This window comes from Phoenix dactylifera, chromosome 1, assembly GCF_009389715.1.
Source record: "Phoenix dactylifera cultivar Barhee BC4 chromosome 1, palm_55x_up_171113_PBpolish2nd_filt_p, whole genome shotgun sequence".
Lineage (NCBI taxonomy): Eukaryota > Viridiplantae > Streptophyta > Magnoliopsida > Arecales > Arecaceae > Phoenix > Phoenix dactylifera.
In genome coordinates this window covers 16,188,284-16,211,321 of record NC_052392.1, presented here as the reverse complement: position 1 = coordinate 16,211,321, position 23,038 = coordinate 16,188,284, and the positions used below count along the sequence as shown (strand labels likewise).

General features: G+C 45.8%; 1 protein-coding gene across 1 annotated transcript in view; it reads left to right on the top strand.

Moving 5' to 3' along the window:
- Positions 1 to 1,373: 1,373 nt before the first annotated feature.
- Positions 1,374 to 23,038, top strand: part of LOC103705443 (2-(R)-hydroxypropyl-CoM dehydrogenase-like) — a 33,172-nt gene continuing 11,507 nt past the window's right edge. The window contains 3 exon segments of the mRNA XM_039124923.1: positions 1,374 to 1,670; positions 2,421 to 2,482; positions 3,629 to 3,756. Of these exon segments, the coding sequence (XP_038980851.1) occupies positions 1,374 to 1,670; positions 2,421 to 2,482; positions 3,629 to 3,756 (487 nt within the window).

Below are 23,038 nucleotides of genomic sequence, written 5' to 3'. Positions count from 1 at the left end.
GCTTAATGAATTGTTGACCCGACCCGGATCCAATCCATCCTATATCTGACTCGACCCGACGCGCGATTGCTATCCCCACTTTCGGTTGTTATCCTCGGTCAGCACTGGAGCCTTCACCTCAGGACAAAGGTTGGGACTCGAAATCCACCGAGCTAAGAATCCCCCCTATTTGGCCCTATTTTTGAGTTGATTTTAACTAGTCGGCAGTCACCGCCGGCCGATCTCTGCTGCCCGCCACTGCCACGCCTTGCCGAACCATCACCACCCCCTTCCTTCCGCTTCTTATTCTTCCTTTAGGAATCAGAAGCAGAGGTCTTCCTCCTCCTCTATGTTGCCAAAAAAATGAAGGAGAAACCTATCCCTCTCTTTCCTTGGCTTGTTTATCTCTCTTCTTCTCTTCTTTCTCTCTATTTCTCTCTCTAGCAGATATATGGACCCTAATGAAGAATACCATCTTTCTTTTCTTTGGACCCAAATTGACCCTAGTAAAGAGACCCTGAACCGCTCTAGCACCGAGCAGTCTGTTGGACCGATCGCCCTCATCTCTATCGAGTGTCTCTGAAACCCACTAACGATGAACCTTGTTGAACAATTTTGGCCTTGATCGAGCATATGTCCTATGATTCATTGATCGAATCGTTTAGATCTGATCTATCTAGAATTGCCAAACATCGTCATCCGGCCAATTGTCTCCTTTTTTTTATTATTTTAATATTAATAAAATCATTGAATAGAATTAATGTTGCTTCTAATGTTGTAAATTGGTTTAGCAGATTTGCGTAGTAAAGTTTAAAGGTCTAAGGCGAAAGAGGTAACTAGTCCTGGCACTTCTTAACACTTTTCAAAATTTCACCTATTTTTCATGTTTATGATTTATATGAAATCTATAAATAATATTAATTATTGATGATATTATGCTTTCTTAAAATTAAGGATCGAACATACAATATTATAAAATTCATTATTATCGCAAAATAATGATTCCATGACTGTTATTTTTATTGTGAATGCTTTATATCATTACAAGAAAATATGGTTTTGCCGACTCTTCCCCGCCGACGCTAACAAAAAGCGTCGTTGAATTTCGGCCCCCGCTCGAAATTCGCCGACGCTTCTTGTTAGTGTGGGGTGAAATTTAGATACGACGACGCTTTAAAGCGTCGTCGGAGGCCAAAAGGGGCCCGACTCCCCTGATCCCTCCTTTTTCACCCAGCCGCTCCATCCACGCAGCATTGCTTCCTCAGCCGAATTTCTTCTTGTAGTCCCACACTGGAGACCCCACCCGTTCTCCCCTTTTCTTTATCTACTGTACCTTTGGGCTTCTCCATTCTTCTTTCTGCTTCTCTTTGGCGTGGGGTGTTGGGAGGGAGAGGATGGGGATCGATCTGAACACGATCGAGGAGGAGGAGGAGGAGGAGGAGGCGGCGGAGCACCCGACCTCACTCCAAACACCGCAAACCGACCACCACCACCACCAAGAAAAGGGTGGTGGTAATATTCTCGATCCTCTCATTCTATCTTCTTGTGCTTCTTCTTCTTCTTCTTCTTCTTGCTCTTGCAGTCTTCGTTTCGGGGGTCGGCCCATGGGCTCCGCTTTCTTGGACTTCTGGTACCCCATCTTCTTCGCCTCCTCGGGATCCGGGGAGGAGGATGAGAGGTGGTCGGAGCACGTAAGAGAAGGCTTGGGGGGGTGGAAGAACCGAAGAGACTGGTGGCGCTCGGAGCTACCTCCCCTGCGGAGGGTGGAGTTGGAGTTGGGGTTTTGGATTCGTAGCAACGGTTCTGCTGGAGGTGGCGAGCCGTAACTCCGGCGTGGGTCAAGAACGGAAACGAAAAGGGCCGAGCCTCTACTGCTGCTGGGAGGGCAGATGAGGCGGTGGCCAATTAATACGGTGGCCAAATATAAATATTTGGGAAGCCTGTGTTGGGCGTTCTTTTCTAAATGCCCCTTTTTTTTTTTTTTTTTTTTTTTTTTTTTTTTTTTTTTTTTTTTTTTTTTTTTTTTTTTTTTTTGGCGTTAGCGATGCTTTTAAGCGTCGCTAAAAATCGACATTTTACAACACTTCTCAAGAGCGTCGGGAAAAACTTTTTCCACTCCATGGTCGCACCCCGACTGACGGCCTTTACGCAACTACGACTACTGTGATGTGAGCGGTGGCTCGGGTGGGAAAGCAAAAGAAGCAAGAGAGCCTTTTTCCTAGAAGGAAGGGAGTTGGGCGTTTTAACCATTCAGCCATGGATGCTTAAAAGGGATCATCGTACATCGTGAATAACCAAATTTCAATTGAATTGAAATCTTTAGGAGGAATCACCCCCCCCCCCTTTTTCAAAATATCCTCAATCTATAGATCTCCCTTGGCCTCCAGATTTCCTGCCTTTGCAGCTTTCGAACTATCCTTATCCTGATTGATGATATCCAGGTTGAAGAATGCTTTTCGTCGGCGATATCACCAAATGTCGCCGACGCTTTGGTGACGCTTCTGTTTGCGTCGGCGGTACTTTAGCCGACGCTAAAAAGCGTTGCTAAAGGTCCAAAAAAGCGTCGGGATAGGTCCTTTTTCCTGTAGTATATGGACTATAAATTCAATAATGTAATTTAATGCTTTTCAACCAATTTATTTATGTATGATTTAAAAGCAAATGTATTATGATTTAAGAAAATATAATTCAATGAAACATGATTTTAGAAAATATAAACAGACTGATTATGATTGTTGGCTTTGTATTAGCATGGATTGTACCCTCGGTAGCATGATCATATTATGTCCGAACTTGAAAAATGACATATATATATATATGTATATTTATGTGTATATATGTATATATATTTACATACATATATACATATACACACATATATACATACATACATAAATACAGACATGCATACTATATATAGTGTATGTATGTGTTATGTATGTATGTATCTATCGAGCCCAAACCATCCTCTGAGTTGGTAGGGGTTGTCAATGACCTGGACTTTTCTACCGCCCCGATTGAAAAGATCAAATAGGATCGTTGTATGCCTCCACGGTGATATTCTAATAAATCACCCTATCTTTCCTTCTTGAGCTAGTTTCAAAAATTTGTCATGCATTACCTTGGGCACCCAAAGCCACTCTGTCGAAAAGGCGCCTACTCAGAGAAGTTTCCTAGATGGTGAAATTGATGCCAGTCTACTACAGATGGCAATCTAAATTAATGATGAGACGGAAAACAATGGATTTATCTGACCTCAAATCAAGTTATTCCCCTCCATCTTGATTCCACTGGCTTCAGTCACTGTCCTCCTTGGGTGCATGTAACGTCTGCATGAATCATGAAAGTTGACTTGCAACGATGATGACATCAAGCAAGGAGGGATTGTTGACGTAAGACATGGGAGTAAAATAACACACACACACACACACACACACACACACATATAAACCCATATACATTATGAAGGCTCAATCCGGGCTCCATCCATTTGGTCGGCCTGACGTAGAGCTTGGCCCATGGTTGGACCAATTAATGTATGTTACATATGTGACAAGAAGCAGAAGAGACTTAAATTCTCGTTCGGCAGCTTTGAATGGGAATCAGAGACCTAACGCGACCAGAATCCTAAGTTTCCTCAGTAAATAAGAACCCCTCTCCTCCACAACCCTCCATCTACGAGCTCTTCTCTCTTTCTCCCTCTTTCTTCTTCTTTCTGGCCGTTTCCTAGCTTTGTGGTTGCCAGAAATCGAGGTCGGAGAGCTCGTTGGAACCAAGGTAAGCCTTTGTCTCCCATTTCCTTATTTTTCCTTTTTTTAGATTTTACTACTTCTTGAGAAATCCATTGGAAAATGATAAAGAAAACCCTTCTATATGCATCCTCTATTTTGACTTAGCTTGTTTTCCTTTTCCTTTTTTTTCCTACCACCATCATCACCGGCACTTTCGGCCGTTAACCTATGATTAGGCTTTCGTACCCCGCCGTCGGCCCTATTTTTAGGCTGATTTCAGCCAGCTGGCCACACTCCGCTGCTTGCCACTAGCGCACCTTGTGAGGTAATAAGGGTTTTAGATTTGACCAATTATATGAACGTGGGTTTTCACTTTTCAGTCTAGGCTAACCAAGCTTAAGGAGATATGTTCAAGCTTAGCTGACTTGTTCAATGAGTTAAGCATGAAAAAATTTGAACACTATTAAGCTCTATAATCAAAGCGTTCCAACGCATTTACAAGTAATGATCTTTGAGACATGTTCAAACTTGGCTCCTTTCCTAGGCACGCATGCTCACATAAGTGTGTGAAAAAAAAAAATCTTTGGATTGTCAAGATGAGTTAGACTAGAGCTCAAATTTATGTTACTAGCCACGTTCTAATCATTTCTTTTTCTTTTGTTAGCAATCTTTATTTACTAATTGCCCGCTATCTAATAGCTTTAATTTTATTTCGCTGACTATCTTTGCATCTTCATGGGCATATTTACTCAGTTATCATATAACTAGCATTGCATTTTCATGTTCTTGAAACTAATTTTATTTCTTGGTGTTGCTGGAAATTGGACCCGGGGGCGATCGTCGGTCGAAGAGAGGGAGCGGCAGGTGCTCACAGGGGAGTGGCGGTCCGTCGGCGGGCGGCGTCCTCCGTCTGGGTGCCTGCAGAAAAGCCGGTGGCCGGGTCTTCCGGCGCCGGCCCTCCGATGCTTAAGTCAAAGGGGGGCAGATTGTGTTTGAGGAAAAGAGCAGGAACAGTATCTGTAGTGTATGGTGTGTCCAACCCCCCTCTGAGGAGCAAGGGCTCCCTTTTATAGGGGGGTTGGTTTACCTGTGATGTGATGGGGCAAGGCCATTGTACGGCTCGGCATGTTGCTCGGATCGGCGCACGATCGGGTGAATCATTGCATTGATGTCGGAGGTGAGGTCGTCGTACGACCCGAGCTGGCACGCGATCGGGCGAATCATTGCATTGATGTCGGAGGTAAGGCCGAGATCAGAGACTTATCATAGTTGATTGGACTCTGCTGGGCTGACTTGCCGTGGAGAGCTGCGGGTCCGTAGGTAACAGGAGCCACGCGCATTAATTGTGGAGTAAGCCGGAGATCCGCATTAATTGTGGAGTAAGCCGGAGATTTGCATTAATTGTGGAGTAAGCCGGAGATCCGCATTAATGGTGGAGTAAGCCGGAGATCCGCATTAATGGTTGAGTGAACCGGGGGTTTGCAGGGGTCATGCGCAATAAATGCCAGGCAGTGGCAGGATATGGCCCTCGGCCGGACCTCGGAGGGGTACGACCGTAGTAGGTGGTCGACAAGAATAGACCTCGGGTGTCGGAAATTTTCCGGGTCGGAGGTTCTGAGGTCGGACGTTCCAAGGTCGGACGCCGACTTCGGCTGTCCAAGGTCGGCGGTTGTGCGACTTCTTAGGGGTAATTATGTCGCTGGGGCAAAACCATATTCCCCCAACACTACCCTCCGACTTCCGAGTTCGAGCAGCTTGCAGGCTCGGACGCGGGAAGTAGAGATTATTATTGAAGTTGGAGGGAATCACGTCCGCACCCTTACGCGTCTTGGAGCTTTTATAACGGAACCTGCGCCCTTTGGCGCTTCGAGGTCGCTTTAATCGGCGAGCTTATGATGGGGTCTGCGTCCTTACGTATCCCGAAGCGGCTGCAGCGGGGATGGCGCCCCTTGGATCTCCGAGATCGCCTCGTACGGCGAACTCATGATGAGGGTCCCTCGACCCGATGGGGCGGTGATCGGTTATTTCAATTTTGAAAATAAACCACGCAATAGCACGTATCCCGTAGGATAGTGATTACGGGTGTCGGTCCACAGGGATTGGAGACAAGTTATTTTTCTTTTAAAAATAAATCAAAAAGAAGGATTTGCTAACTTGATTTAACTAAATTAATCTATGAGTACGAATTGAAATTTTATCAAAGTAAATAGATCTAGGGTTTGGAATCCACCACATAGCATTGCATCAAGGATTGTGTTCTTAGTTTTTATCTTTTGGAGAGGCATGCAATATTGGCTACAAGCCTTTTAAAATAAAAGCATAAAGAGTGTTAGGAAAATCCATCTTCGGTATAGAATGAAGTGTCTACCTAAGTATGCTAATCTAGGGTGCAGCACACCTCATCTTCCTAGGCATGGATTATCTTAGACTACTTTAGCAAACACGAATAGTAAATGGCATGCTCAAGGTTTAAACATCATAAGAGAAATATTTCATTAAAGAAGAATTTAAACAGGCTCCAAAATAATTAAAAAAAATAAGAACCACAATTGCCCTGATACATTGCTAGGGCTTCATCCAGCCCTAGACTAGACGTTTAGCCGAGCATGGCTTCCGGACGACCTCCCATCTTCAAATGAAATTGATCACCTCCCATTATTCCCAAAATATCACAACTATTCTCTTTCCCCCCTCTCTCTTCTCTCTTTTTTTTTATTTCTTTCTCTCGGCTGGTGGCTTCTTTTCTTCTTCACCGAAACAGAGTATCCTCTGTTTCTTCAAACCGAGCTCTCCTCTCTTGGACTCCACCCCCAACCGAGCTGCTCTCTCTCTTGCTGATGGCTCCCTTATATAGATCCCCCGCAAGCACGTGGATGGCTGGAATCACGGACTCGCCGGGAGGAGCGTGCGTTGCTGCATCACGGAAGAGGGACGCTGATCACGGAAGGATGCCATTCACGGACGCGGTGCTGGGAGCTGAAGCGGAAGGTGGGCTGCTGGCACGCGATGGGAGAAACGCGGACGGCTGGAGCGGAAATGGTGCTGGGATTTCGGGATCACCGGATTGGAAGCGATGCTGGTACGGGATCTTCAAATGGAGAAGGAAGATGGCAGACGGGCGCAGGATCCGTGGAGGGCGCCGTGGGACCGCTGCTGGAAATGGATGATCCGTGGGATGCTAGAGCGGCCGTGAGGCGCGATGCAGGGGCTCTCGAATCCGGAAGATGGGGACGCGGTGCGGTATCGCCGGGAGGAATCCGGGACGATCTGCTTCGGTGTGCTGGGAAGGAAAGAAGTCACCGGCTGGCTGATTTGGGAAGAAGGTCTCCCGTTTCAGCGCTGGGAAGGAGAAAGGATTTCTTCTTGGAATGAATCTGGGCGAAGATGAGGCTCGGTGAAGCGGAGAGGATCTTGAAACAGGGGTTTTGATTCTTTATTTAACGTGATCCGGGGGCGATCAAGGGTATGGCTGGGCTGGGAGTTATTCATGGAAGGAGGGAATACGCTGGGAGGATGCGGAGAAGATCCGTGAAGCTCGGGATGGCTGGAGGTTGAGCTTTGAATCGCGAAGGCGGGGGAGGGGAGGACGTGGAACAGGGGAAAGAAATGATTCGTGAGCTGGGATAAAATCTTTGGGCGCTGGATTGGATGCGGAAAGGATGATCATGCGGCTTGTTCCAAAACAGGGGAGGAGAAGATAAAAGAAATTGACATGGAAGATGAATACGGGAATGAGTAGGATATATGAATTTTTTTTATTATTTATATTTCTTCTTCCTTTTTAAGAAAAGTGGTTGGGGTCCACTCGGGTAGGTTGGAAGGGCTTTGTTCTGAATCTAAAATAAAGGAAGTTTGGACACGTGGAGAAAATGGGAGAGGCCTTTGTTTTGCCAAGTTGGGAAGCTTGGTGCACACGGGAAATATGACGTGGACAAAGGAATGGGTAGCTTCATGCACATGTGGGAGAAAGTAGTCCACACATGGAACAGATTGAGACTAGTTCGTGAATGGGATGACTCGACCTGCACACACATTAGACTAAATTAATATAGAAAATTAAACCAAACTTGAATTACCTCTAATAATTTATTCAAATGAAATGAGAGGGGAAACACATTTTCTTCTGTTAATATTTAAAATATGTGCATAACAATAATAATAAGTGCTATGTAAAATAGATAAATTTGTACATTATTTAGCACTTATCACACCCCCAAACCTACATTTTGCTAGTCCTCGAGCAAAATAAAATTAGAAAAGAAGGAACTCTAACTCACTTTCGCAGGCATCGCGATTGCATTTACCATATGCAACAAGGCTTTAAACCCCTAGGTTACCCTAGTGGACGAGTTATAGTCTCGTGAGGGTTTCCAGTGAAGATACCCACAAACTTCAATATTAAAATAAATCATTTATTGTTATGATTATATTTTTTTTATTATTATTTTTATTCTTTTTTTTATTATTTTTTTTTTGATCTATTAAGTGAAAATCAAATTTCAAATGCATACTAGTAAAGAATTTCAAAAACTCTTTCTTTTTTATATTAAAATCTAATTCAAGATACATAAATGATAAGAATTTCAAAACACACACGGTTTTATTTACTAAGTCAGCCCAAATTCTAGGTCAAGATGCAATTCAAGTTGAAGTCATTAAGTTTCCGTTAGGGAGTTGTAAGACTTATTTATACTGGAGTGCTCGGTGAAATCTGGACCGTACACAAGCTAAGGGTTCGGATCTCCAAAATATTGTTAATACTAGTAATTTCCAAGGATTGGTCGAAAAGACCTACTCACTGATTCAAAATCATCTTATCTGCAGGATTTCGAGAGTTGTGGATGTTTACTTTAGTACCTCACGGGCTTTATCTGTAATATTCCAGTTTACTCGAATTTTTACAACGACGGCTTTCACACTATTGTCTTTTCGGTCAATACAACATTTTTTTTCTTCTTTTTTTTTTCTTTTTTTTTTAAAGAAAGATATATAAATTGTGCACTTTTACTCTTGTGGTGATTTTTCCGTGTAACGAGCAATCAGTCGACAACTCTCACACCAGTTGGCATAAGGTGTCGGGCATCAAGACTCCCCTACGGACTTATGCTCGGAGTTCTCATCACAAGCCCACTTGACCTTTGACAATAGGTAGCCCTTTTCGATGTTCCTGACTAAATCCATTTTTATTAATGTTTTTTTTTTTTTTTTTTTTGGATTAGATAAGTATGATTCATCAGGGTCCAAGGTTGCTACCATACTCTCAACATAATATCGAGCCTAGACCTTAGAAGGGTCGGCCAGTGTGTAGTGAAATTCCAAAGTATTAATTAGCTTACAACTCCCTAAGAGAGACTTAATAAAAAGAACTTAAATTTGTATTACTTCCCACTAGTCATTGGACTTTTTAGATTTTATATACCTTGTGTGTTTATCATTCTCGCATAAATGTATATAAATTAGGTTTTTTTTTTTTAACAAAACTTTTTTTAATAATTATTTTATAAACATATTTTTTTTAAAAAAAATATTTTTAATTTTTTTTTAAAAGATGATTTTTTTTATTTTTTAACTTTTTTGATGAAAATCAAGATGAATACCCCCAAACCTAAACCTAACATTGTCCTCAATGTTAAGAAATAATCTAAGAGAATTGGGTTGCCTCCCAACAAGCGCTAAGTTTATTGTCTTCAGCCAGACACAGTGGGTCCTTAATTATTTTGATAAACAGGGTTCGTTAAATTAAGGGATTCGATCAATTGCCCGTCGGCAACACAGTCTACATAAGGTTTTAACCTTTGACCATTGACCTTTAAAACATGTCCACCATTGAGGTGTTGGATCTCTACTGCACCATAAGGAGAAACTTTTTTCACTACGAATGGTCCATCCCACCTAGAGCGAAGTTTACCCGGGAAGAGTCGCAACTTGGAATTGAACAGCCAAACCTTTTGACCAGGTTCGAAGGACTTACGGTTAATATTTTTATCATGAAAAGCCTTAGTCCTTGCTTTATAAATTTTAGCATTTTCATAAGCCTCATTACGCAATTCTTCAAGTTCACTTAGTTGGAGTTTTCGGTGAGGACCAGCTACTGCCATGTCTAAGTTAAATTTTTTTATAGCCCAGAAAGCTCTATGTTCAAGTTCTACCGGTAAGTGACAAGCTTTACCAAAAACTAATCGGTAGGGGGACATGCCAATAGGAGTTTTGTAGGCGGTACGGTAAGCCCAGAGTGCATCATTTATCCTTTGAGACCAATCTTTTCTATCGGGACGTACCGTTTTCTCTAAGATGTGTTTTAACTCTCTATTGGACACCTCGACTTGTCCACTCGTTTGGGGATGGTATGGGGTAGCAACTTTGTGGGTGATGTTATATTTGCGAACCAAAGCCTCGAAAGATCGGTTGCAAAAATGAGATCCCCCATCACTGATAATGGCTCGGGGTGTACCAAAACGACAAAAGATGTTTTCATGTAAAAATTTAATCACAACCTTGTGGTCATTAGTTTTAGTGCGATAGCTTCTACCCATTTTGAAACATAATCAACCCCTACCAGAATATATTCGAAACCAAAAGATGGTGGGAAAGGGCCCATGAAGTCAATACCCCAGACATCAAAGATTTCTACAATTAAAATAGGATTGAGAGGCATCATATCTCTACGAGAGATGGTACCCATCCGTTGGCACCGTTCACAAGTTTGGCAAAAGTTATGGGCATCTTTGAAAAGTGTGGGCCAATAAAATCCACTTTGTAAAACTTTTGCTGCAGTTTTCTACCCCCAAAATGTCCCCCACAAGCTTGTGAATGGCAGAATGAAAGAATACTTTGAAATTCACATTCAGGGACACATCGACGGATGACTTGATCGGGACAATACTTGAATAAATCAGGATCATCCCAATAATAGAACTTTACTTGTGAAAAGAATCGGTTCTTATCTTGAGTTGACCAATCATCAGGAATTCGTCCTATGGCAAGGTAATTCACTATGTTTGCAAACCATGGCGTTTTTATTCTTTGTACCTCAAATAATTGTTCATCTGGAAAAGAATCGTGCAAGGGTGAGGTATTTTCACAAGAGGGCTCAAGAAGAATCCTAGATAAGTGGTCCGCTACGACATTTGTAGTTCCTTTCTTGTCACGAATTTCTAGGTCAAATTCTTGTAGTAAAAGAATCCATCGAATCAGACGGGGTTTGGTATCCTTCTTTGCAAGAAGGTGTCGAAGGGCAGCATGATCAGTGAATACGGTAACCTTGGATCCTAATAAGTAAGATCGAAACTTGTCTAGTGCGAATACTACCGCTAGCAATTCTTTCTCAGTGGTGGTGTAGTTTAATTGTGCATCTGAGAGTGCTTTACTAGTATAGTAAATGACATGAGGTACTTTATCTAGCCGTTGCCCTAAGACTGCCCCAATAGCATAGTCGGATGCATCACACATTAGTTCAAATGGAAGGGTCCAATTAGGGGGCCGTATGATAGGTGCAGTGGTCAATTTCGAGCGAAGATTTTCAAATGCCTCCTCGCATGCTTTATCAAAGACAAAGGGAGTGTCCTTGGCCATAAGATTGCACAAGGGTTTGGAAATCTTACTGAAATCCTGAATGAAGCGACGGTAGAAACCAGCATGGCCAAGGAATGATCGGATTTGTTTCACAGTTTTGGGTGGAGGGAGATTGGAAATAAGATCGACTTTGGCTTTATCTACTTCAATGCCCCTCTTGGATACGATATGTCCTAAAACTATCCTTCTTGAACCATGAAATGGCTCTTTTCCCAACTTAATACTAGGTTGGTCTCCTTACATCTTTTCAAAACTAAGGTCAAATTGTCTAGACAATCATCAAAAGATAGGCCAAAAACTGAGAAATCATCAATGAACACTTCTAGAAAGTTTTCCACCATATCTGAAAAGATGGCCATCATGCATCGTTGAAAAGTTGCGGGTGCATTACATAGTCCAAAAGGCATCCTCCTATATGCAAATGTCCCAAATGGGCAAGTAAAGGTGGTCTTCTCTTGATCGTCCGGGTAGACAGGTACTTGGTTATATCCAGAATAACCATCTAAGAAACAGTAGAAACCTTGACCAGCCAACCGTTCCAAAATTTGATCTATGAAAGGTAGAGGGAAATGGTCCTTCCTAGTCATTGAATTAAGTTTTCTATAGTCAATGCACACGCGCCAACCCGTGGTTGTGCGTGTTTGTATCAATTCTCCTTCCGTATTTTCAACCACAGTGATACCTGATTTCTTGGGTACCACTTGTGTCGGACTCACCCACTTGCTATCAGAAATTGGATAAATGATTCCGGCATCTAATAACTTCACCACTTCTTTCTTGACTACCTCCTTCATGTTAGGATTGAGTCTTCTTTGCATTTCTCGGGTAGGCTTTGCATCATCTTCGAGATGAATTCGATGCATGCAAACAGAGGGGTCAACCCCTTTCAAATCGGCTACAGACCATCCTATGGCATGTTTATTTTCTTCTAGCACCCTCAAAAGTTTACCCTCCTGTTCAGTAGATAAGTTAGCTGCGATAATTACAGGGAGGCTATCTTCTGGTCCTAGAAAGGCATACTTAAGATTTGTTGGAAGTGGCTTTAAGTCAAGTTTAGGTGGTGAATCAATGGAAGGACAAAGTGGTGCGCTAGCAATGGGAGGAAGAGGTTCAGGTCGGCTCTTCCAAGGAAGAGAACCCACAGGAGATTGATTGTCAAGTAAGATGTTAACTTCTTCTATGGCCTTGTCTATATCAAAGTTGTCAATGTCAAAATGGGCCAGACATGCCTGTAAGGGGTCATCGGCTAAGATATAGGGAAGGGCTTCCTCTACAAGATCATCCATTTCGTCAATTAGGCAACACTCGTCTTCCCTCACATGTTGGTCAGCGGCATGAAACACATTCAATTTAATTTTCATGTTTCCAAATGATATATCCATTGCCCCAGTTCTACAGTTGATGCATGCATTGGCTGTCGCTAAAAAGGGACGACCAAGAATCACAGGGATTTGTTTTTTTAGGTTGGGCACATGTTCCATGTCAAGGACGATAAAATCTACTGGAAAATAGAATTTGTCTACCTTGACAAGAACATCTTCAATCATCCCCCGTGGTATCTTCACAGATCGATCAGCCAATTGTAAGGACACCGAGGTAGGTTTTAATTCACCTAACCCAAATTTTTCATAGACTGAATAGGGTAGAAGATTCACACTTGCCCCTAGATCTAAGAGTGCTCGGTCAATGGAGTTATCTCCTATGACACAGGAAATAGTGGGAGCGCCAGGATCTTTGAATTTTGGAGGGGTGTTGTATTGGAGAATGGAACTTACCTGTTCAGTAAGTAAGACCTTTTTAGGCACATGTGTCCTAGATTTTTGCTTTTGGGTGCAAAGGTCTTTGAGAAATTTGGCATAGGAGGGAACTTGTTTGATGGCATCAAGGAGTGGGAGGTTGATTTTAACTTGTTTGAAGACCTCTATCATCTCTTCTAATGAAGTTCCCTTTTTGCCAAATGGAGAGGGTGAAGTAAGAGCTTCAGGAAATGGGGCCTTTGGAATGTGGGTTGTGACAGATGGTGGACTAGCTGAAGAAGGTTTTGGATTTTCATGTGAAATATTCCTCTCCTCTTCTTCATCTTCCTTATTGTTACCCTCCCCAACCTTATTATCTATTATACGTCCACTCCTTAGGGTAGTCAAAGCATTAGCTTGCTCATGATTTAGTCGAGTTTCTTGAGTCACATATTGTCCCCTAGGATTACTCATTGGTTGACTTGGAAGCTTACCTTCCTCTCGTTTATTTAATGCATTGGCTAGTTGACCCATTTGGGATTCTAGCTTAGCAATTGATTGTGTGTGAGAGTGCAATAGTTGTGTATTTGCCTCCAAACCTTGAAGGGCAGTCAACACCTTCTCCTCAAAGGCTGTATTTCTTTGGGTTGGAGGAGGAGGATGCTGAAATTGAGTTGAGGGACGGTAGAGATGAAAATTCTGAGGGTTTTGAAAATTTTGGGAGAAGGGTTGGGAGGTATTAGAAGCTTGCTGCCTCCAAGAAAAATTTGGATGATTCCGCCATCCCGGATTATATGTATTGGAAAATGGATCATTATCCGGTCTGGGCTGTGTTTGGGCAGCATTGATGTGTTCTTGCACGAGTTCGGGATATTGGGGTGCTGAGGGGCACTCATGAATAGAATGTGATGGGCTAGAACAGATAGCACATACTTGTGCTTGGGAAGAGCTAATGACATGTCCCCCTACCATCAGTTGGTCAATCTTATGGGACAATGCATCTACCTTGCTAGACAGGTCCATAGAATTACTTATTTCACAAATGGTTCCTTTTCTTTGAGAATTCGGGGGTGCTTGACGAGAACATGAAGCATGGTGGAGGGAGTTTTCATTAAGATTTTCAAATAATTGCCATGCTTCATGCTCATTTCGAAGCATGAAAGTCCCCCCGCATGCAGCATCAATCATATGACGGTTTCGTTCAGTCAATCCATCATAGAAGCATTGCACTAGCTGCCACTTAGGTATTTGATGATGTGGGCATTTACGGATTAGGTCACGAAATCTCTCCCAAGTTTCATGAAATTCTTCTCCCTCGGTTTGGGAGAAGCTTGTAATGGCACGTCTAAACTGGTTCGTTCTTCCTATGGGAAAGTATTTTTTAAGAAATTCTTGTTGCATTTGACCCCAGGAATGAATCGAATTGGCCTCTAAAGAATTCAGCCATTGCTTAGCTCTATCTTTAAGGGAGAAGGGGAATAATCTAAGTTTTAAAGCATCATCAGTGAAATTTTGAATCTTGACAGTGGTGCAAATCTCAAGGAATTCATCTAGGTGTTTGTATGGGTCTTCGTTGGTGAGCCCATAAAAAGATGGGAGCATTTGGATCACACTAGACTTTATTTCATATTGTACAGCTGCTACCTCAGGTAATCGAATGCAAGATGGGGAAGTGTAAATAGTGAGAGTAAAGTACTCCCTCAGGAGTTTGGGTTGTTCTTCAGCCATCTTAAGAGGTGGGGATGATCCTAATGTTTTGATCTTAGCTCGAATGTTCCTAAGGGTTCGTTCTATTTCAGGGTCGAAAGGTAATAGGTTTTGTACTCTAGAACGACTACCGTGCATACACTAGTACTCGATCAATCAAGCATGCAATAAAAGAAAAACACATCAGTCCTTGATTTGTCCTAAAATCACTAGACAGCTCCTAACTGGTTTGAAGAGGGCACCTAAGCCTCCAATCCGGTCTAATGAACCGAGTTGACCAGGTAAGCTCCCAGGTAAGTGGAGGGGTCACGATGCGTTCGCAAAGGTCCCACTTAAAACCCACTTGCCTCGAACAGATGAACTGTCTCCCTTATAGGGACAAAGCTTGCCTAGACATCAACTAAGCCACAGAGCGAAATTGGTGCAACCTTCGGTGATCTTCGTCCTATTGAGCTCGAATGTCCCTAGGGGCCAACGTCTAATTGATTTTAATTAAAGATGACACTATGTGAGATTGAGTTCACCTAAGTTGGGCAAGAGTCCGGTGATGAAATCCGGCTCTTATCTTGTTGGGGTGATTGCCCTTACTATGTGCAAATTGATTTGTGTATGTGTATCAAGCATGCATTCACAATTTTGCTATAATTAAAATCAAACAATCACCACAAAATTTCAAACCAATAATTAATTTAAATAAGAAAAGTTTAGAGGTTACCAAAGGGAATTTCCCCAGCAATTTATTTATTTATTTTTTTTTTTGCAAACCTCTACAGCATTTCTTTTCCGGCAGTTCTCCTTTTGATCATCCCAGATTTTTTTTTCCTCGATTCCTGATTAAAAAAAACTAAATAAATAAATAAAAATTAGTAAGGGAGAAAAAGAAGATAAGAAAAGTAACAATAATAGAAATTTTTTTAAATTTTTTTTAAATAATTTTTTTTTAATAAGAAAAATAACTATGCTAGCAATCCCCGGCAACGGCGCCAAAAATTGATCGGTTATTTCAATTTTGAAAATAAACCACGCAATAGCACGTATCCCGTAGGATAGTGATTACGGGTGTCGGTCCACAGGGATTGGAGACAAGTTATTTTCTTTTAAAAATAAATCAAAAAGAAGGATTTGCTAACTTGATTTAACTAAATTAATCTATGAGTACGAATTGAAATTTTATCAAAGTAAATAGATCTAGGGTTTGGAATCCACCACATAGCATTGCATCAAGGATTGTGTTCTTAGTTTTTATCTTTTGGAGAGGCATGCAATATTGGCTACAAGCCTTTTAAAATAAAAGCATAAAGAGTGTTAGGAAAATCCATCTTCGGTATAGAATGAAGTGTCTACCTAAGTATGCTAATCTAGGGTGCAGCACACCTCATCTTCCTAGGCATGGATTATCTTAGACTACTTTAGCAAACACGAATAGTAAATGGCATGCTCAAGGTTTAAACATCATAAGAGAAATATTTCATTGAAGATAAGAATTTAAACAGGCTCCAAAATAATTAAAAAAAATAAGAACCACAATTGCCCTGATACATTGCTAGGGCTTCATCCAGCCCTAGACTAGACGTTTAGCCGAGCATGGCTTCCGGACGACCTCCCATCTTCAAATGAAATTGATCACCTCCCATTATTCCCAAAATATCACAACTATTCTCTTTCCCCCCTCTCTCTTCTCTCTTTTTTTTTATTTCTTTCTCTCGGCTGGTGGCTTCTTTTCTTCTTCACTGAAACAGAGTATCCTCTGTTTCTTCAAACCGAGCTCTCCTCTCTTGGACTCCACCCCCAACCGAGCTGCTCTCTCTCTTGCTGATGGCTCCCTTATATAGATCCCCCGCAAGCACGTGGATGGCTGGAATCACGGACTCGCCGGGAGGAGCGTGCGTTGCTGCATCACGGAAGGATGCCATTCACGGACGCGGTGCTGGGAGCTGAAGCGGAAGGTGGGCTGCTGGCACGCGATGGGAGAAACGCGGACGGCTGGAGCGGAAATGGTGCTGGGATTTCGGGATCACCGGATTGGAAGCGATGCTGGTACGGGATCTTCAAATGGAGAAGGAAGATGGCAGACGGGCGCAGGATCCGTGGAGGGCGCCGTGGGACCGCTGCTGGAAATGGATGATCCGTGGGATGCTAGAGCGGCCGTGAGGCGCGATGCAGGGGCTCTCGAATCCGGAAGATGGGGACGCGGTGCGGTATCGCCGGGAGGAATCCGGGACGATCTGCTTCGGTGTGCTGGGAAGGAAAGAAGTCACCGGCTGGCTGATTTGGGAAGAAGGTCTCCCGTTTCAGCGCTGGGAAGGAGAAAGGATTTCTTCTTGGAATGAATCTGGGTGAAGATGAGGCTCGGTGAAGCGGAGAGGATCTTGAAACAGGGGTTTTGATTCTTTATTTAACGTGATCCGGGGGCGATCAAGGGTATGGCTGGGCTGGGAGTTATTCATGGAAGGAGGGAATACGCTGGGAGGATGCGGAGAAGATCCGTGAAGCTCGGGATGGCTGGGAGGTTGAGCTTTGAATCGCGAAGGCGGGGAGGGGAGGACGTGGAACAGGGGAAAGAAATGATTCGTGAGCTGGGATAAAATCTTTGGGCGCTGGATTGGATGCGGAAAGGATGATCATGCGGCTTGTTCCAAAACAGGGGAGGAGAAGATAAAAGAAATTGACATGGAAGATGAATACGGGAATGAGTAGGATATATGAATTTTTTTATTATTTATATTTCTTCTTCCTTTTTAAGAAAAGTGGTTGGGGTCCACTCGGGTAGGTTGGAAGGGCTTTGTTCTGAATCTAAAATAAAGGAAGTTTGGACACGTGGAGAAAATGGGAGAGGCCTTTGTTTTGCCAAGTTGGGAAGCTTGGTGCACACGGAAAATATGACGTGGACAAAGGAATGGGTAGCTTCATGCACATGTGGGAGAAAGTAGTCCACACATGGAACAGATTGAGACTAGTTCGTGAATGGGATGACTCGACCTGCACACACATTAGACTAAATTAATATAGAAAATTAAACCAAACTTGAATTACCTCTAATAATTTATTCAAATGAAATGAGAGGGGAAACACATTTTCTTCTGTTAATATTTAAAATATGTGCATAACAATAATAATAAGTGCTATGTAAAATAGATAAATTTGTAATTATTTAGCACTTATCAGGCGGCGCCTCGGTCTCGTGGTCGAGGCCCCCCTCATGAATGGGTATGCCGTTTCGTGCTTCAAAATAAACACGCGGCATGATCCGAGGTCGGACGTTTCCGATTTCGCATTAGCGGATCACTGATCTGGGGAGGCGGAGGCTACATCGGTGCTCCACGTGTCCCGGAGGCTTATTAAATGAAGGGAGCGGGGGTGACGTCCGCTCGTCTTTCAAGGTGGTCCGGTTTTGCGGACCCATGATGAGGCCGTGAGATCCGATGGGACGGCGCTTCGATTTCGTACCCGACTTATTGATCCGGGGCGAATGTGGTGCTTCGGCTTCTGAGGCCGACACGCGGCGCAATCCGGACGGGGAATGGGAACCGATCTTGTCGATCTGGGCCGTCAGGAGGGTCTATATAAACCCCACGAATCTGCCCTAAGAGTTCTATTTGGTTGCCTTTCATTTTTGCCGTCTCCTCCTTCGCTCCACCTTTCGACCAAACCTTGCCGACGGTGCCCGAAGCGATTTCCGGCGATTTCCCCGTAGGTTCCCACCCTGTGCTAGCTAGGGTTCCTTCTCCTCCTCCCTCCTCTATTTTTAGTTTATTTCACTTTTCTGCAAAATGGGTCTCGGTCCTGAGGAGGTAGGGTCGAGTTTGTCGGGGGAGGAGTTGGAGTTGATCCGCTCCCGGTTCTTCTTCCAGCCCGGGTTTCGTCTCGAAACTGCGGGTCCGGAGGATAGGGCGACGCGGCCGCCCCCAGGTCGGATCGCGGTCCACCGCGAGACGCTCTGGGCCGGCCTGCGGTTCCCTGTTCACGAGTTCGTGAACAACTTGCTGGTAGAGTACCAACTCGTCCCAGCACAGCTTGCTCCGAACTCGTGGAGGACCATAATCGGGTTCCTATCCTTGTGTCTCGGGCACGGGATCCCGACCTCTGTGAGCGTTTTCCGTCGGTGTTTTTTTATTGAAGAAAAACTCGGCGGATGCAGGGTGGCTATACTTCGCCTTTCGGGGCGGTATGTCACTCTTTCAGGGTGCCCCTTCCTCTATTCATGAGTGGAAGGAAAAATTTTTCTTTCTTGCGTCCGAGGTGCCATGGGGGTTCAACCCGAGGTGGGGGCATCCTCGGTTGAAGGCTCTCAATAGGCTCTCCGAGCCCTCGGGGAGGGAGTTGAGAGTCTTGGACTCCATGCGGGCCCTCGGGAAGGGGTTCAACCTGACCGAGCTCCTTCGGGAGGACGCCCTGGCGAGCGTGGGCCTGAGTTCGGGGCGCCCCGAGGGTAAGAGTAGTTGCATCACCTTATTTTTATTCGTTCTCTCTTTTTACTAACACTGGTCTGACACTTGGGAGAATTTTGGTTTCAGATATTCCTCACATGCCGACCAGCAACACGTCCCTCTTCTCCCGACTGAAGAGGCGGGAGGCCAAGGCCGGGGGGGCTGTTCCCCAGCCTCGGAAGAAGTCGAGGTCGGCCGGTGCTTCCACATCGGCCGGGACGGGAGGCCCAGAGGCGGGGGTCTCCGCAGCTGACCTGGGGCGGACGCGGGCCGCCAGCGGCCCCTCCTTGCCCCGCTCCCATCGCCCAGCGGGAGGGTCCCGGTCGCGATTCGTTTACGGCGCCCGGGGCCTGAGCCGACCAGAGGCCCCGAAGCAAGCGGCCCCGAAATCCCAAACTCGGATGGGCCGAGCTCTTCAAGGGTTTCCGGGAGGAGTCGGCCGAGCCGGACTCCCCAATCCCCGAGGGGAGCTCGGCTTTCCATGACGCCGAGGTCGCACGCTCCGTGTTTCGGCGTGCGATGCTTCCAGCAGACCGGGCCGAATTCCGGAACTTACCGCTGGAAGAGGTTGTTGACGGTACTTACCGCAACACCGTCCGGGTAAGCTCTCTTCTTGATTTTCCTTAAAACTATTAGCGAACCTATGTGTTTTTCAACTCACGATCATTTTGTTCCTTTCTTTGCAGCATATTCATGAACTCGACACCCTGGTGTTCATTCGCTCAGGGGTGTCAGGCGGAGGCCCGACGACTTGGCCGGCAATTTGAGCTGGCCAAGAAGAAGATCGCCGAGCTGGGGGGCGGCGCTGGCCGAGGCCGAGGCTCGGAGGGAGGCCACTGACGCCGGGCGCCTCGCAATGGTCGAGGTGCTTGAAGAGGAGAGGGCCGCCCATTCTCTGACGAAGTCGGCCCTTCACGCCCTCGGAGGCGCGCCTGGGGGAAGTCCAGTCTGAGGCCGCGGGCCTCAGGTATGAGGGCGGAGCCTGCGCCTCAAGATCGAGCAGCTGGAGGCTCGAGAGAGGAGGGCGCTTGAACGAGCCGAACATGCCGTGGAATCCTTCAAAGAATCGGAGGAGTTCCTCGACATGTTGGAGGAGGAAAACCGTCGACGGTTCCTCTGGGGCTTCGGACAACTTCCGGAGGCAGATGCCCGGATTTGCCCTCAATTCGACTTGTCAACGATCCGTCCGAGGATGAGCTGGGTTACAGCTCTGATTTCGGACGAGGTTCCCGCCGTCCTAGCATCCGAGCGGAGTCGGACGAGTTTGGCATAGCCGAGCCTGCGACGGCGCGGCCGAGTTGGAGGCATCCCCGAGGTACCCGCCGAAGCCCCGTGCCGCAGACCCCGAGCCCGTGCCCGCTGAAGACCCTCCGGTCATCGCCATAGATGATCCCGAGGGGGATGCTGACGCGATCGCCGCCCCTTAGGACTTAGATTTACTTTTTCATTTTCATTGTAATCGAGGTCGGCCTTCAAACTTTTGAACGACCGACTTTCCAATTTTGTACTTAGCCTTTTGGCGTTTACTAATGGAAAATCCCTTTTGTTACTTTATGTCTTCTTCTTTCTTTTGTTGTAAACGAGGCTGGAATCTTAACCTATCGTTCCACCGGCTGTCCACTTTATTATCTTAGCTTTCAAGCTGCTTAACAGAGGCGTGTTTCTTCCTTGGATATACCTTCGCTTTCGCTAGTTCTGATCACACTAATCAAAGGGAGCTCCGAGCTTAGGTTTTTAGGAAATTTTTCTAAGTCCTACAGCTCGGATTCTAAGATCGCCAAAGGTTGACATGTTTGGCTTTTAGGTTTGTGAGGCACCGAACTTGGGCCTTAGTCCTCCAAGCGGGGCCGTGCTAGATTTGCGCTGGCCGCTATCCGAGGAGTCTAGCTGGGCTTCCGAACTCGGCTCCCGGATCGTAGGACCACAAGAAGGTTGGCGTTATCCTTCGTAGGGAGCATGAGCTAATAATCGAGTTGTCGCCAGGGTTTTTATAATTATCGTCCTCGGACCTTGCCGAGGTTTCGGTGAGGTGAGGTTGGAACCCTTAAAGAATACCTCGGCATTTTTTGAACTCGATCAGTACGCCCGCGGTCGAGGTTATTTTCATAGCTCGGACATTGGGGTCCGCATATGGGGGCCGAGTTGGGCCCTAGTTTACCGAAAGACTTACATAAGTCGTCGTGGAGGTTCAACAGACGGAGTATGCATAAGGTCGTGGGCAGATTAGTCTTAAACCGACTCGTAGGAGTAGTCCGATTTTGGCCAAAATAAGGTTTCGACTTTGACCGAATTTCGCTAGCAACGCGTAGATAAATATGACAAGGCGAGTGTCGAGTAGGATGTACCTTTTGCAATTTCTAGAGTCGTGCTCCACATAGGCGGAGTGGGTTGTTCCATTTTCTTGTCGACTTTCGAAGTCATTCTTTGACTTGTTGGGGGGCTCGGGCTTCTACGGACCCGATGACGCCCGCCGAGGTTGAGAGGATCTGGGAAGGCTTCATTGATCCGCGGCTCTTCCGAGGTCGAGGGAGTTTTGGGACTCTACGGTCGAACCTTGGGGCATCCCGACCCTTGGTCGAGGAATCTTGCGTCAGGTCGGTGGGTCTGGGGGACGCTCTGCCGACTTGCGATACATCCCAGGTCGAGGGAGTTTGGGACTCTACGGTCGACCCTCGGGGCATCCCGACCTTAGTCGAAGAATCGTTCGTCAGGTCGATGGGTCTCGGCACGCTCTATCGACCTGCGACGCTTCCCGAGGTCGAGGGAGTTTGGACTCTACGGTCGAGCCCTCGGAGCATCCCGACCTTAGTCGAGGAATCGTTCGTCAGGTCGATGGGTCTGGGCACGCTCTATCGACCTGCGACGCTTCCCGAGGTCGAGGGAGTTTGGGACTCTACGGTCGACCCTCGGGGCATCCGCGACCTTAGTCGAGGAATCGTTCGTCAGGTCGATGGTCTGGGCACGCTCTATCAGACCTGCGACGCTTTCCGAGGTCGAGGGAGGTTTGGGACTTTACGGTCGACCCTCGGGGGCATCCCGACCTTAGTCGAGGAATCGTTCGTCAGGTTCGATGGGTCTGGGCACGCTCTATCGACCTGCGACGCTTCCCGAGGTCGAGAGAGTTTGGCGACTCTACGGTCGACCCTCAGGGCATCCCGACCTTAGTCGAGGAATCGTTCATCAGGTCGATGGGTCTGGGGCACGCTCTATCGACCTGCGACGCTTTCCGAGGTCGAGGGAGTTTGAGACTCTACGTGTCGACCCTCGGGGCATCTCGACCTTAGTCGAGGAATCGTCGTCAGGTTCGATGGGTCTGGGCACGCTCTATCGACCTGCGACGCTTCCCGAGGTCGAGGGAGTTTGGGACTCTACGGTCGACCCCTCGGGGCATCTCGACTTTAGTCGAGGAATCGTTCGTCAGGTCGATGGGTCTGGGCACGCTCTATCGACCTGCGACGCTTTCCGAGGTCGAGGGAGTTTGGGACTCTACGGTCGACCCTCGGGGCATCTCGACCTTAGTCGAGGAATCTTGCGCCAAGTCGATACTTCATCGTCCTGCGATACTTTCCGAGGTCGAGGGAGTTTGGGACTCTACGGTCGAGCCTCGAGGCATCCCGATTTTAGTCGAGGAATCTGAGGATCACAGACGACCCGACATTAGAAGAGATAATCATAATCATTGAAATGGGCGAATCATTTGTAGAAAGGAGACTGAGTTCATATTCCTGATTGTCTTGATCCCCTAGGGGTTTCATTGGTAGTACATTCGTAGATTCTCGGAGTTCCAGCTTCGCGGAATCGGAGTCCCTCTAGGGACTTCAATTTGTATGCTCCGGGTCGTTGTACTCGGGCGATTTGATACGGCCCTTCCCAATTTGGGGCGAGC